This window comes from Molossus molossus, unplaced genomic scaffold (genome assembly GCF_014108415.1).
Source record: "Molossus molossus isolate mMolMol1 unplaced genomic scaffold, mMolMol1.p scaffold_m16_p_17, whole genome shotgun sequence".
Taxonomy (NCBI): Eukaryota; Metazoa; Chordata; class Mammalia; order Chiroptera; family Molossidae; genus Molossus; species Molossus molossus.
The window spans coordinates 20,769,832-20,783,097 of NW_023425352.1; the positions used below are offsets into that span (position 1 = coordinate 20,769,832).

At 52.7% G+C, this 13,266-nt stretch overlaps 1 protein-coding gene across 8 annotated transcripts in view; it reads left to right on the forward strand.

The window, feature by feature from the left end:
- The window catches only part of SH3PXD2A (SH3 and PX domains 2A), a 249,334-nt gene that overhangs the window by 131,789 nt on the left and 104,279 nt on the right, over window positions 1-13,266 (forward strand). For all 8 annotated transcript variants that reach the window (XM_036264874.1, XM_036264873.1, XM_036264875.1 and 5 more), the window contains one exon: window positions 9,376-9,452. In XM_036264874.1, the coding sequence (XP_036120767.1) occupies window positions 9,376-9,452 (77 nt within the window). The remainder of the gene's footprint in view (window positions 1-9,375; window positions 9,453-13,266) is intronic.

Consider the following 13,266-nt stretch of genomic DNA (forward strand, 5'->3'; position numbering starts at 1 on the left):
GTAATGCAGGGCGTAATGGAGCCAGGCACAAGGCTGTTGGTAGTGGGGGTGTCATCTCAGCTACATCAGGGGCTGAAAGCCGGTGCGCAGGTGGCCTGCTGTCCCCAGACTGCAGCAGGTCACAGGCCTGAGACGGTAGAGAGCGGTGGGAGTGGGAGATGGGGGAAGACTGATCATTCCTCTTCTTCCCCGTGGGCCGTGCCTGTGCCTTGCCACTCCATCTTGGTCTGAGATGCTGCAACAGAATAGCACCAGCTGGTAGCTTATAAACAACAGGCATTTACTTCTTGCAGTTCTAGAGGCTGGAAGTCCAAGGTCGGGGTGGTCTTGGTCGGACCCCATGGAAGTGCAGCATGGTCGGGAGAGGACACGCCTCCCGGCTGCGGACTTCTCGCTGTCTCGCGGGAGGGAGGAGCTGGGGGGCTCTGTGGCGCCTCTGTTATAAGACAACTAATCTCATTCTCGAGGACTCCACCCTCAGGACCTAATCGCTTCCCCAAAGCCACACCTCCAAATACCGTCATGTGGGGCATGAGGATTTCAACATAGGAATTTTGAGGGGGCACAAACACCCTCACCATAGAACACCCCGTAAGCATACCTGTCGCTTTGAGCGGGGGGCTGTCCCTCTAGTAACTCTCACATGTTTCCTCTCAATGTCTGGGAAACTGGCCTCGTCTCTCCTGGTACCACAGCAGCCAGCAGAGCCAGAGAGGGCCTCTCCACCCCAACATTCACCAGCTCTCAGACCTCACAGCTTGCCTCTCCTCTCAGGGTCCAGAGACCCCGACCTGCTCTCCACGCACGCCCTGTCCCTCCTGAGGGCACGGGCAGCACCCATATTCATTACACCCAGCTCTGTGACGGGTGTCGTGCAAGACCCGCCAGGTGTCTGCCAGTCCTGTGGACGCTCCCAGAACCCCTGTGATGGGGCTGAATAGTGGCCCCCCAAAATATATGTCGCCAAGAACCTCTGAGTCTAACCTTTTTGGAAAAATGAATAATTAAATTAAAGGTCTCAAAATGAGATCATCCTGAGTTAAACCCGAAGACAGGTGTCCTTATAAGAGAAAGGCAGAGGGGATTGGACATGAGACGGGGAAGGTCATGTGAAGAGAGAGGCAGAGATGAGAGCCCTGCAGCCACAAGCCGGGGGACCCCTGGAGCCACCAACAGATGGAAACTCGGAAGGGTTCTCCCCAAAGCCTCCAGAAGGGGCACAGCCTGCTGACACCTGAATTCCTACTGGTTTAAGCTACCAAGTTGTGGTATTTTGTTACAACGCCCCCCCTTCCTTTCTGTCCTTTCGTCCAATCAGATGGGCGGGAGTGTCATCCTCTGCTCTGCACCATGTGGTCTGCGGTCTCCTGTTTCTTCGGCGAGTTCCCTGTGCGCTCCAGGCTCCCTGGGCTGTACCGAGGGAGAGGGTTGGGAGCATGTGTCCTTGAAGGCCAGGGTGGCTGGGGAGAGCTGGCCTAAGCATGCGGGTTGCTGGGAAGGTCAGATGGGACGCTGAGGATGGCGGCTCCCTGACAAACCCTCTAGGACAGCAGGAGGGAGGTAGGGGCCAGAGTCGGGTGACTGCCAGAGGGTCCAGGAGGTTGGCCAAGAGAGTGAGGCAGACATTCCCGGAAGGCTTCGTGGGGAGGGACTCAGGATGGGAAACTGTGTCTTTGGGTGGGGAGGGGTTCGGGTAGGCAGGCCCAAGGGCCCTTAGAAGAAAACCAAACTCCTTTTTGTGGCTCACAAGACTCCTATGGCCCCTTTCCTGTCTCCTGGCCGCTCTGCGGTGCCTGTGCTGGAGCCTCCTGGGCCCAGAGTTTGCGTGACTGTCCCCTCTCCTCAAAGTCTCCACTGACATCAGAAAAACTTCCCCAACCACCAGCCCACATCTCCAGGCACGTCCCTTCCCATTACCCCGTTTTATTCTTTCTTTTTCTAAAGTTATACTTTTTGTTTATGTACTTACCATTCTGTTCTTTTGATTTTTCAATTATGGTTGACATACAATATTGTATTAGTTTCAGTTCACAACATTAGTGACTAGACATTTCTATCACTTATGAAGTGGTCGCCCTGATAAGTTGAGTGACCATGTGACACCATACATGGTTATTACAGTATTTTTGATGCCATTCCCTATGCTGGACTTTGCATCCCCAAATGCAGTTATGACTGCATTTATAACTGCAATTTGTTCATCTTAATCTTTTCCCCTTTTCTACCCATCCACCAACCCCCTCCCATCTGGTATTTTATTCTCTTCATAGAGCTGGGGGGAGGGGAGACATAGATGTGTGAACAAACTACTTACTATAGGAATGTGTATACTCTAGCCTTTCCATGCACACCCATGTCCCCCTTAGAAAGTGAACTCCTTGCCCTGGCTGGTTTGGCTCAGCAGCTGGAGCGTTGGCTTGCGGACTAGGGAGTCCGGGTTCGGTTCTTGCTAGGGGCACATACCAAAAAAAAAAAAGTGAACACCTTGAGAACAGCCCCCATCTGGCTCGTTCACTGTGGTGGTCCTGACACCTGGAGCAGGCCCTCCATGAAGATAGATGGATTGATGGGTGAGTGGGTGGGTGGCATTCAGGTGGCAAAGGGAGAGGGAGTTATAGAAGATGGTACATTCACACACACACACACACACACACACTATAGATCTGGAAGAGGAGAGGCTGCCAAGAATATGAGTCGGGACGAACAAAAGAGGTCCCGAGGCCAGCCCTCGCCTCTCTGTCCATGTAGCCAGTGTCCTCTCTTATCACCCCTGCACAGCAGGTGCTTGTCCAGTTGTAAGAACACACACCTAGTTTGTGGGGATTGCTACAGACCCTCTTGGCTGGGGTAGGGGCGTTCCCCGGTGCGGGGTCTGGTGTTTCTGTTCTTCCTGGGCCCCTGCTCCCCTGCTTCTGCTTCTGCTCAAGGGACCCAGCGGATACCACATTTCACCAGGAGGACCCTGGAGGCTGTGGTGGGCTTAGGGGTTTAACTGCTCTCAGAAGCTTGTTTTCTTTATCCATTCACTGTGTCAATGAGAAGGAGCTATGTCGTCATCTTCCACCTTCTTGAAATAATTCATTCTATAGAAGGAAATGCCAACTGCTAAGACCCATCAGTACCACTAAGATGCTCATTAAGCGCCTGGAATTTTGGGAGGGAAGGAGAAACACCTCTGCCACCCAAGCATGTGAGCCTTCCTGAGTCAGTGCCCCACCTGTGTGTCCTGACCCTGAGCGGACACTTGTGGTGAGGTCAGCCAGAGTGAGGGGTGGGGCAAAGATCAGCCTTCCCCAGGTGGCACCCACCCATCTGTGGAGGTGAGTGTCCCCCTGGTCCTGGTGGGCTGGCACCTGCCTGCCAGGGTGGGAGAAGGGAGATGGAGGTTTGCTGTTTCAGGATCTCCATCTCGCCTGGGTCTACTAGACACTGGGTCTCCTCTCCTTTGCCGCTTTGTTGGCCCATTCATCCTTTCACTCATTCACAGACCTGCGCTCATCCATTTGCTCAGTCAGGCATTCATGCACTTGTATATAATGGGCAGAGACCTCGGGAGGGCTGCCAGCTCTCCACGTACCATGGCGTATCCCACCCTCCGCGTCATTGCTTGCTTCATTCTCAGTCGGCACCAACATAGCTGTTTCCCAGACCTTGGCACAGCACCTGACATGGAGGAGACATTAATACTGTTCCCATCACACACACAATCAAAGTCTGAGTCCTCCCCATGGCTCTCAAGGTGAGATCGGAGCCCAAAGAACTCTTTGATCTCATGCCTTCTTTCTCCTCCTCACTGTCCAAGCTCCAAGACCCCAGGAGGAAATGCCAGCTCAGCCCCTTAATAGCTGGGTGAGTTTGGACAAGTACTTTAGCCTCCAAGCCACCATCTCCTCCTGGGCGAAGTGAGGATAATAAACGTTCTTGCTTCAGTCTTTGCGAGGATTACGGAGCGAACCCTCTGAAAAGCTCCTCGCGCGTGCCCGGCAGAGTCAGCACTTAGCTACTCTTACACTTGCCTCGCTCCTCGGCTCCTCTCAGTTCCATCGCCCCCGCTGAGGAAATCCTACGACCTCTGGAGGAGCAGCCGTGGAGCGCTGGCCCCTCGGTCTCCAGATGAGAACCAGGAGGGCCCAGTGGAGGAGGCACCTGCTTCAAGGTCACACAGCCAGTGGTCCAGGCAGGACTTTGGCCCAGGACTCAGGCCGAGGCCCCTGCTCCTTCTGCGGGTCCCACCCTCTGGGCCCAGCCCAGAGTGGCAGGAAGAGGGACCTCCACGTACATGCCTGGACCCTGTGGGGCTGGGCAGCTTTGTTCTCCGCTCTCAGGAATGAGTTCCCTCCTGAGGTCTGTTCCATGCCCCTTGTGTAATCTTCCTTACGATGCTTATCACAGTCTGGGGCAGCATCTGCCTGGCTTTGAAGACTTGGGCAGGAGCCCGGCCTTGCCATAAACAGGCTGAATTACATTTACAAGCGGCCCTTAATGCCCTGTGGTCTCGGCTTCCTTAATGGGGATTTTCCTCCTCCTTTTTTTCTCTCTCTCTTTTAACACAGTCACCGGGTTGGCTTTCAGAATGCGGTTTGGATGCCTAACAGTGAAGTCGAGGCTGTAGAATCCCTTCCAGATCTCCCCTCCCCCTCCCACCCCCACTGCCTGTGCCAAAGCCCCAAGAAGAGCAAGCGTTGCTGCTGTCAGATTTCAGCAGGGAAGAGAGAAGCCCTGTTGGGATTCCAAAACATCCGCCGGGAAACGGCTGGTGCAGAAATTCTCCCGTCACTGCACCTGAGCAACGGACCTGCAGGCCTTGTTGGGGGGCTGGAAGGGGTCCAGCCCAGAGGCACAGCCGCCTCATTTGCAGAGGGCGTTCAAGGGGGCAAGGTGGGGGACCCATGCCAGCATGGGTAAGGAGCCCTTCCACGACCTCACCCACCTCCATCCCTCCGGTTTTCAGAATGGCTACTCCTTCTGGAGGCCTCAATTGGTCTTTTTTTTTTTACATTAAGTTTTTAAAGAAAGCTGTATATATAAGGTCTTCATTCCTTCATCTCAGTGGCCTCGTCCTCGTATTTGCCCTTTTCCTTTCCTGCTTGGCGAGATTTGCCTTTGCGTCCCAGGACCTTTTCGCAGTCTTTGTCCAGCTTCAGGGTAGTGATAGCCGCCCGCGGGGGCGTCCCGTGAACAGTTGTGCCCGCAGCCTCCTCCCGCTGCCTCACTCAGTGTCGATGGCATTTCTTCCCGGAAACCCCGACCAGTTTGCCGCCCTTTGTCGTGTCCTCGCAGAACCTGAGCTTCATCGTCCTTTCAGATGGGCGTGGGTCGAGCACTGTACCCCTGTCTGAGCTCTGGAACGAGGAGGAGGCACCGTCTTCCTGCAAATGTGGGAAAGTGCACTGCAGTGCCTTTCATGGTTCTTGCTCTGGTCAGAAGCCACAAAGGGATAGAATTTCACTTTGACCACTGGGGCTTCAGCAATCACCGATGTTCTTTAACTATTGATTTTTGCCAGTTTTGTCTGCAAACGGAGCAGGTCCAATGTGATATCTATATATCTATATCTATATCTATATCTATATCTATATCTATATCTATATCTATATCTATATCTATATCATCTACATCTGTATCTATACCATCTACATCTATATCTATACCATCTATATCTATACCATCTATATCTATATCTATACCATCTATAGTTATATCATCTATATCTATATCTACATCTAATCTTGAGATTCCAAACTCAGTCAGGGGTTTGGCCAGCCTTGAGTTGGGGTCTGGGAGGGGGACCTAGTCTGTCTCCCCACCCCCCCTTCCCTTTTTGTCCTCCCACAGGAGGAGAAAGGGCAGGAGTGCAATTTTTGGAGAATGGTGAAGTCATGTTTTATCTCCTTTTAAGAGGAGCGCATGGCAGTGCCAGCTCGGTGGGCCCAGCCCTCCGTGGTCTCCTTTGGTTTCCTCTGCCTCTTAGATGACTCCTTGGGTTCCGTGAGACACCTCCTGACTGCTGCTGACTGGGCGTGGACCACCTCCAGCTCCTGACAAGGGACTGGCTCAGATCGAAGGCTCAGAAACCCAGCCCCAGGCTGCCTGTCGTTTGTCGTCCTGGCAGCGGGTCTCCTCGTGCCATGCGTTTATGTTTATGTGCTGTCACCATGGCTGCACACATATGCGCCTGCAACATGCAGGCAATAAAGCGACAGGCAACCAAAAAAGGGTAGGAGGCAAAGAGGCCAGGAATACCAAATCTGTGACATCTTCCCCCAAGAAAACGCGGCCGTCTCCAGTTCTTGATAAATCTCATTGTATCTCCTTTCAAAAGGAACACGTGGCGGAGCCTATTTATCCTGATGACATTGTCCAGTCTGCACAGTGTCGTCCCTCTGGTGGGGAGATGGCCCAGAGAAAGAGAGGAAGGAGAGGTTGGGGAGAGTCTCGGAGAGGAATGTGAGTGGCCAGCAAGTACCCAGTGGGCGCCTGCTGTGTGCAAAGCCTGTGCTAAGTGGAGGGGATGGTGCCCCAGGAAGGAGCGGCAGACCGTGGCCTCCGCTCACACCGTGTGCAGAGATGGGAGACGCGAATGGGAAACAAGCCACACACGATGCGTCAGATGTTCCCCTGGAGCAGGGCTGGTGACCATCAGGCGTGGGTGTCGGAGCTGCTGGCGGTGCCCCCCCCCAAGTCTTTTTTATTTTTATTTTTTTTATCCTCACATTTTTCCATTTTTTGTTCAGATAGAGTGGGAGGGAGAGAGAGGAAGAGAGAGAGAAAAACATCGATGTGAAAGGGACACATCGAGTGGCTGCCACCCACACGACCAACCAGGGCCGGGGACAAACTGCAACCAAGGTACGTGCCCTTAGCGGGAACCGAACCCCGGTTTCTCTGGACCGCAGGCCGTCGCTCTAACCGCTGAGCCAAACTGGCCAGGGCCCCCCCCCCCCCAGTCTTACCATTCCCCCCACCTGACAGAGGCTGCTCATGGGAGCAACTGGGGGTTTGTTCTAGCCACAGGGACACACCAGCTAAAGGCACGGTGGAGTCAATGCCCCTCTGAAGCTCAAGGACAAGCCGGGGGCCGGGGCAGTGGACCAGCCAGGGGGAGCCTCTTCGCCCTCGACTGGGATACCTCTGAGGCATGCTCTGCATTATGCCCTGGAGTTCTCCAAAAGAACTACGCTCCGAGATTAACTGGCTGTAATTAACCGTGATTAACTGGCTCTGAAATATTCCTCCCCTTCCCTGCCTTCCTTCCCCCTCCCTCCACCGGTACCTCCCAGGATCACCACCCGAATAAACAACAGGCACTGGACTCCTTGTCTCTGGGCCCGGGAAGCAATGCCTTTCTCTGTACTTCCGTCGGACCTGGACAGAGGAAGCCCGGGCGGATTAACATGCGGTCTACGTATTTGTTCACAGGCAGGGGTGGTTATCTCAAGTAGGGCTCCTTTGGTGCACGTAATGAAAACCTATCTCTTAAGTAGTTTAAATAAAAAAATAATTGTTTTATACAAGTAAAAGTACCAGGTAAACGCTGGATTCAGGAACAGCTCTCTTGGCTCTGCTTTTCAATCATTCCAGAAATATTTATTGAGCACCTACCTCATGCCAGACACAAATCCTTTCTCTCGGTTGGTTTCCTTCTCAGGCGAGAATAAAGACGGCCACTGGAAGCTCCAGGGTTCCGTCCTGCTACTGTAGGATAAAGAGGGCACCAGAAGGAAGTCTCAGGACGGATCCTTATTGGCCCAGATAGGGTCCTGCTCATCTCTGAGCTACTCACTGTGACTCTGGTTTTCTAGGCAGGGTCACATGCCTGCCCTTGTTGCCAGGAGGTGTGGTCTGAGCCTCAGGGACTAGGAATGGCGGTGGACTTGGACAGCAGACGCCTGTGATAGCCATGTGATAGCCATGTGACGCCTGTGATAGCCATGGCATGAGCACTTCCCAGGATGCCAGGCTCCACGGTCCTTACGAAGAGTCAGACAGGCCACGGTGGAAGGGGACTCACAGCTGTAACACAGCGGAAGGTGGTGAATGCTTTAGGAAGGGACAAAGTGTGTGGGCGCCCTGGAAAGACAGAGATGACTCCCAGCTCAGCTAGTCAAGGGAGGCCTCTGGAAAGGGGGCGTTGGCCCTAAACATTGATGGTCTTTGGGCACAGAAATGTTAGTTGTGTTAGGCCTTGAATGTCAGATTATAGAGTTCATATTCTAAGTGTAATGGTGTGGGAGGACTGTGCATTGACCTGTTTGTTATTGAATTTGGCCAGCTCGGAGGAGCCTGCTGGGAAGGTTTGAGGGGCTGGCATTTTCTTTTTTGTTTTTTTTATCCTCACCTGAGGACATTTTTTTGTTCAGATAGAGTGGGAGGGAGGGAGGTAGAGAGAGAGAGAGAAAGAAACATCGATGTGAAAGGGACACATCGAGTGGTTGCCACCCGCACGACCCAACCAGGGCCGGGGACAAACTGCAACCGAGGTACGTGCCCTTAGCAGGAACCGAACCTGGGTCTCTCTGGACCACAGGCTGACGTCTAACTGCTGAGCCAAACTGGCCAGGGCAGGGGGCTGGCATTTTCTGTACACCTTGACCCTACCTGTAAAAGGATCTATCAGGCCCTGGCTGGTTTGGCTCAGCGGTAGAGCATTGGCCTGTGGACCAATGAGTCCCAGGTTTGATTCTGGTCAAAGGCACGAACCTCGGTTGTGGTTCATCCCTGGCCCTGGTTGGGGTCGTGCAGGAGGCGACCAGTCGATGTGTCTCTCTCGTGTCGATGTTTCTCTCTCTCTCCCTCCTACTCTATCTGAAGGGGGGAAAAAAGGATATATCAGCACAGCTATACAGTGGCCTGGATGGCTGGAGGCTGTGTGTCAGAGAAATTGGGGAACAGTCAGGCTAGGGTCCCTTGGCATTGGCCTGTGCCTACCCTGGAAATAGACACCCACCTAAACTAAGAATAGGAATTCCTGCCCTGTTGGCAGGAACTAATGCTGATTTCTCAAGGAGGGATGGGCCTGAAAACAAAACACAGCAGGTGGGTGGGGCCATCCTTTGTATTTATTTGCCAGGTCACTTGGGAGCCGCGCCCACATCTGGGCATTGATCCTGCCTTTAGACCCAAACACAGGGACCTGGACAAGATGGCAGCTTCCAGGGCTCCTCATCTGCCCGAGAGGTCCTGGGCTCTCAGCTGCGGGTGCCTCTGGCCCCCTGAAAGAGGTGACTATTCCCTTGTTGCCTTGACAACAAGCAGAGGTGATAGCCTGCTAAGATGAAGAGAAGCCAAGGGAGAGAGGACTGAGAGGGTAAGGGTCCCGGGTTCCCATGGCAGCTTTACCCAGAACCACCTGGCTCATGAGCGTTTCTCTTCCAGGAAAAATCCTCTTTCGGAGAAGCCACATCCGGGATGTAGCTGTGAGGAGGCTGAAGCCCATCGATGAGTACTGCCGGGTAAGGCTGTCCGGGAGCTGGGAGTTCCCCCCGTTTCTCCATCTGCTCGAAACCCTGTGCTGTGGTGTAGCAGATACCTCCTGGGGCCTGGTGTTTCCTGGCTAGAGGGGTGGGTATGGATGTCCATTCAGGAGGGGCCACCCCATCACTGGGCCACCCTCTGAGGGCCTCGGGCTCACAGCTGAGTCTCTACTCCTCTTGGGACATGTCTGTGTTTACAAAATGCTATTTTAAATCACTTCCACTGGCTTGGGAACTCAGTTAAGGGGCTTCCTACTCAAGAGCTCCGTATGTGGCATTTTGCTGGACATAGAATTATTGCTTTGAATTCCTTTGGGGACATTGTTGGAATCAGTTCTGAGTTCAAGAGCATTCAAAATGCATATTTGTTTATTCACAGAAGTCATGATAGTTTCAGACGTTCATGGACACATCTTTGTAGATGCAAGTGAGCGCGCCTGCACGCACACACACACACACACACACACACACGCATGCACACGCACATTCAAACAGCCCATGCCAGAGAGCAGAGGGGAGCATGACAGCGATGTCGAGCAGCAGAGCCATTTATTTGTCTTTCTACTCTGATTAGAGCCTTGGACCCCTGCAGGGAGAATGAGAATGGGAGGTTTGGACTCCTCGGTACGCGTGTGCATTTGGGCCAGTTACTGAACTTCCAGAGCCTCATTCCCCACACCTGTGCCTCAGGGAGGAGCTAGTACCTCCGCAGAGGTGGTTCTGAGGATGACAATGAACGGACAGGTTTGCGGCTACAGTGCGGAGTGTCTGGTTCAGAGGAAGCATTCAGTAGATGCTACCTTTGTTACTGTTATTACAACCACTGGCTTTAATGGAGGTGGCATTTCTTAGTTAAATGAACCTTACTATGGAGTCTGACTCAAGAATCTTGAGGAGAGGCAAGTGGAGTAACATTATAGGTGCTGGTGTCAGAGCTGGGGCCGGATCCCAGTGCCCCACCTACTAGCTCTGTGACATTATAGGTGCTGGTGTCAGAGCTGGGGCCGGATCCCAGTGCCCCACCTACTAGCTCTGTGACCTTATAGGTGCTGGTGTCAGAGCTGGGGCCGGATCCCAGTGCCCCACCTACTAGCTCTGTGACTATGGGAGAGTTATTTTACCTCTCTGCGCCCCAGCTTCCTCTTCTGTAAAAAGGGGTAACAACAACTTTCACGGTGTTCATGAAAGGAGCTGAGTAAGGGAAGGTATATCTCAGTGTCGGTCACTTCTGAAATACTCTGTCCCTACACAGAGTTGTTACCATAAGGTTCCTTTTTGTGCTAATATTTGATAATTCTCAGTCATTGTGTTTGGCAATGAAAATGCTTAACTAGGAATCGTGTTGTTAATTTAACGACTGACAATGTTCTCCAGCCTGTAGGAAGACAGGCACTCACTCCCACATACTCTCCATTAAGCTAAGTCTGAATTTCCTGGCCGTGCAGATTATGCTGGTCACGTTTTCTGCCTGAACCCGATGGGGTGCCCTGGTGATGCGTTGCCTTAAACCAGAAGCTCCTTTTCTTCAGACCAGTACAGGCAGACCTCGGAGATACTGCGGGTCCGGTTCTAGACCAGCACAATAAAGCAAGTATCGTAATCGTTTTGCTGGTGGAGGGTCTTGCCTTCAGTTTGTGAAAAAAGGCATCACCTTTGCAGGACGATCAAGTGAAGCACAATAAAACGAGGTGCGCCTGTATTCCTTTTTCTCTTTAAAGGCCACTTGTCACTTCCAGTGAAATTGATGGCTGCAGCCTGAGCTGTTATTTCTCTTTATTCCTTTCCCAAGAAGTTAAATAAATGAGCAAAGCTAATGGAGGAGGGGGCAAAGGGCAGCGGGAGGCATCTTCCAGCTGGGATTCATGGCTCACGTCAGGCCCCGTGGTGGAGCCCAGGCATCTGCAGTTGGTCTCTGTGGAAATGCCGCCTCCTAGATCATCTGGAAGGGAAACCGATAACATCTTATCCCCTGGGGTCAGGCTTTGGACAGGACTCCTGAATTAGGATGAGATTCAGGGGGGCTCTGGGGCCCCAGGGGTGCTGCTGGTGGCCGAAGGAACCATTTAAGTGGGGTCTGCAAGAGGAGGAGCCTCCTAAGCTGATTAGCTCAGACAAGATTGGCTCAGAGCCAGGCAGCGAGGGGCAGTGTCATGGGTTCATCAAGCAGCCAGACATCTCACAGGTCATAATTTACTCGGAGAATGGTGGGGGCAGGGCCACGCAGAAGCGGCCTTTAATTCTGCTCAGCTAGAAAGCTGGGAGCTTGTGGTCTGATTGTCTGAGACCTTAGAATGACCTTGGAATGGTCATTAGGGATAAGGCAATAGCAGCCCATGGTCACTGCCACCCAGGGTTGCGCTTCACAGCCCTGCCACCCAGTAGCCCAATCTATGACCCCTCAGGATCAACATTTCACTCACCGTCACTGCTCCTACAGCAAAGGCCACAGCCAGTGCCATGTGTGGTCCCCTCCATGGCCAGCCCTTCCCTTGTCTACGCCTGTCTTTGAACACACTGCTTAGGATTTCGGGGTTTTACTAGCAGTACCCTGCACATTCAGCTCTGCCTGGCTGGCCGACATCTCCCTCCTTGCACCTGCTAGACAACATGCGCTCCAAGTCCAGGATTTGCGGGGGATTCAGATGCACCCCAAGTTGTGAAGCTGGCTGTGCACGGAACAGCTCGCTCCTCTGCCAGGACGCAGACATGGAAAGTCTGACTGTGCGGAGGACCTCCCCAGACTTCAGCTCCTGCCTTCGCCAGCCAGGCAGTCCCCCTGCCTAATGGTGATTTCACAGCCCACATCTCTGTTCATTTTAAACGTATATGGAGCAGATTAGATGAGCGTCACGGAAAATTTACCGAGCGCCAGCCAGTGATTGTTTTATGTGGCACTTGAGGGCCAGGTGTCTATCTAGAGGGGTTCCAAAGGCATTTCTTTGACTCCATAAATTAATTTAATAGGCAACACGGTTATGTGGTTAATATTTAATGGTTCCGTGGCCTCAACAAGTTGAAAACTTTCATCTCACTAACGAGCTAGAGCTATACTGTAGGGGCTTGGACTAACAATTTTATAAGTGACTCCATTTACCCCATCCCTGCCTGTGAAATATATATTTGCAGTATTTGTCTAGGGGATAATATAAATATCCTGGGGGTGGGGGAGTGGAGGAGCAGAGTGTTTGAGAATGATCAACTCCCCCTTCGCCGTGTTAATGACGTCTGTACAAGTCTCTTGTTTCCTGGTGGGTGTGACAAATTTTTTGCAATGTAAAGAGATGAGCTTGCTGCTATTATTTTGCTGTCGGTGACAGGCTTGCTTTCAGCATCCGTGGCTTTCTTTGTGGGAGGGATGAGGGGTTGGCTCTCGTTAGACTGGGGGAGAAACTCCAAGCCCACCAAAGGGGCCAGCCTGGAAGGGGTAAGGATCTCCCCACTGATCCTCCGCCTCTCACGGGCTCATTCGCTTTTATCCCCACTTCCCAGATCTGAAAGCAGAGGGTATCACTTGTGGCTCTCAGTCCCAGGTATTCTCCCTCCCACCGTGGGAGTTTTCCACCTTGGTTCTCATTGATAAAGGGAAAGGGTACAACCAACACACTCCTTTAAGAAGCACCAAAGCTCCCTGGCATGCTCAGTCCCGGAAGGGAGAGTAACTTTATTACTGACGGTGAAGACGGAGGCAGAGAGCCAACACGGAGCCATCCCTGCCTCCCCAGTGTTCGGCTTCCTTGGAGGAACATAGTTGGTAGAATCTTGCCATCTGCTCTGGTCCAGACAGACCCAGGAA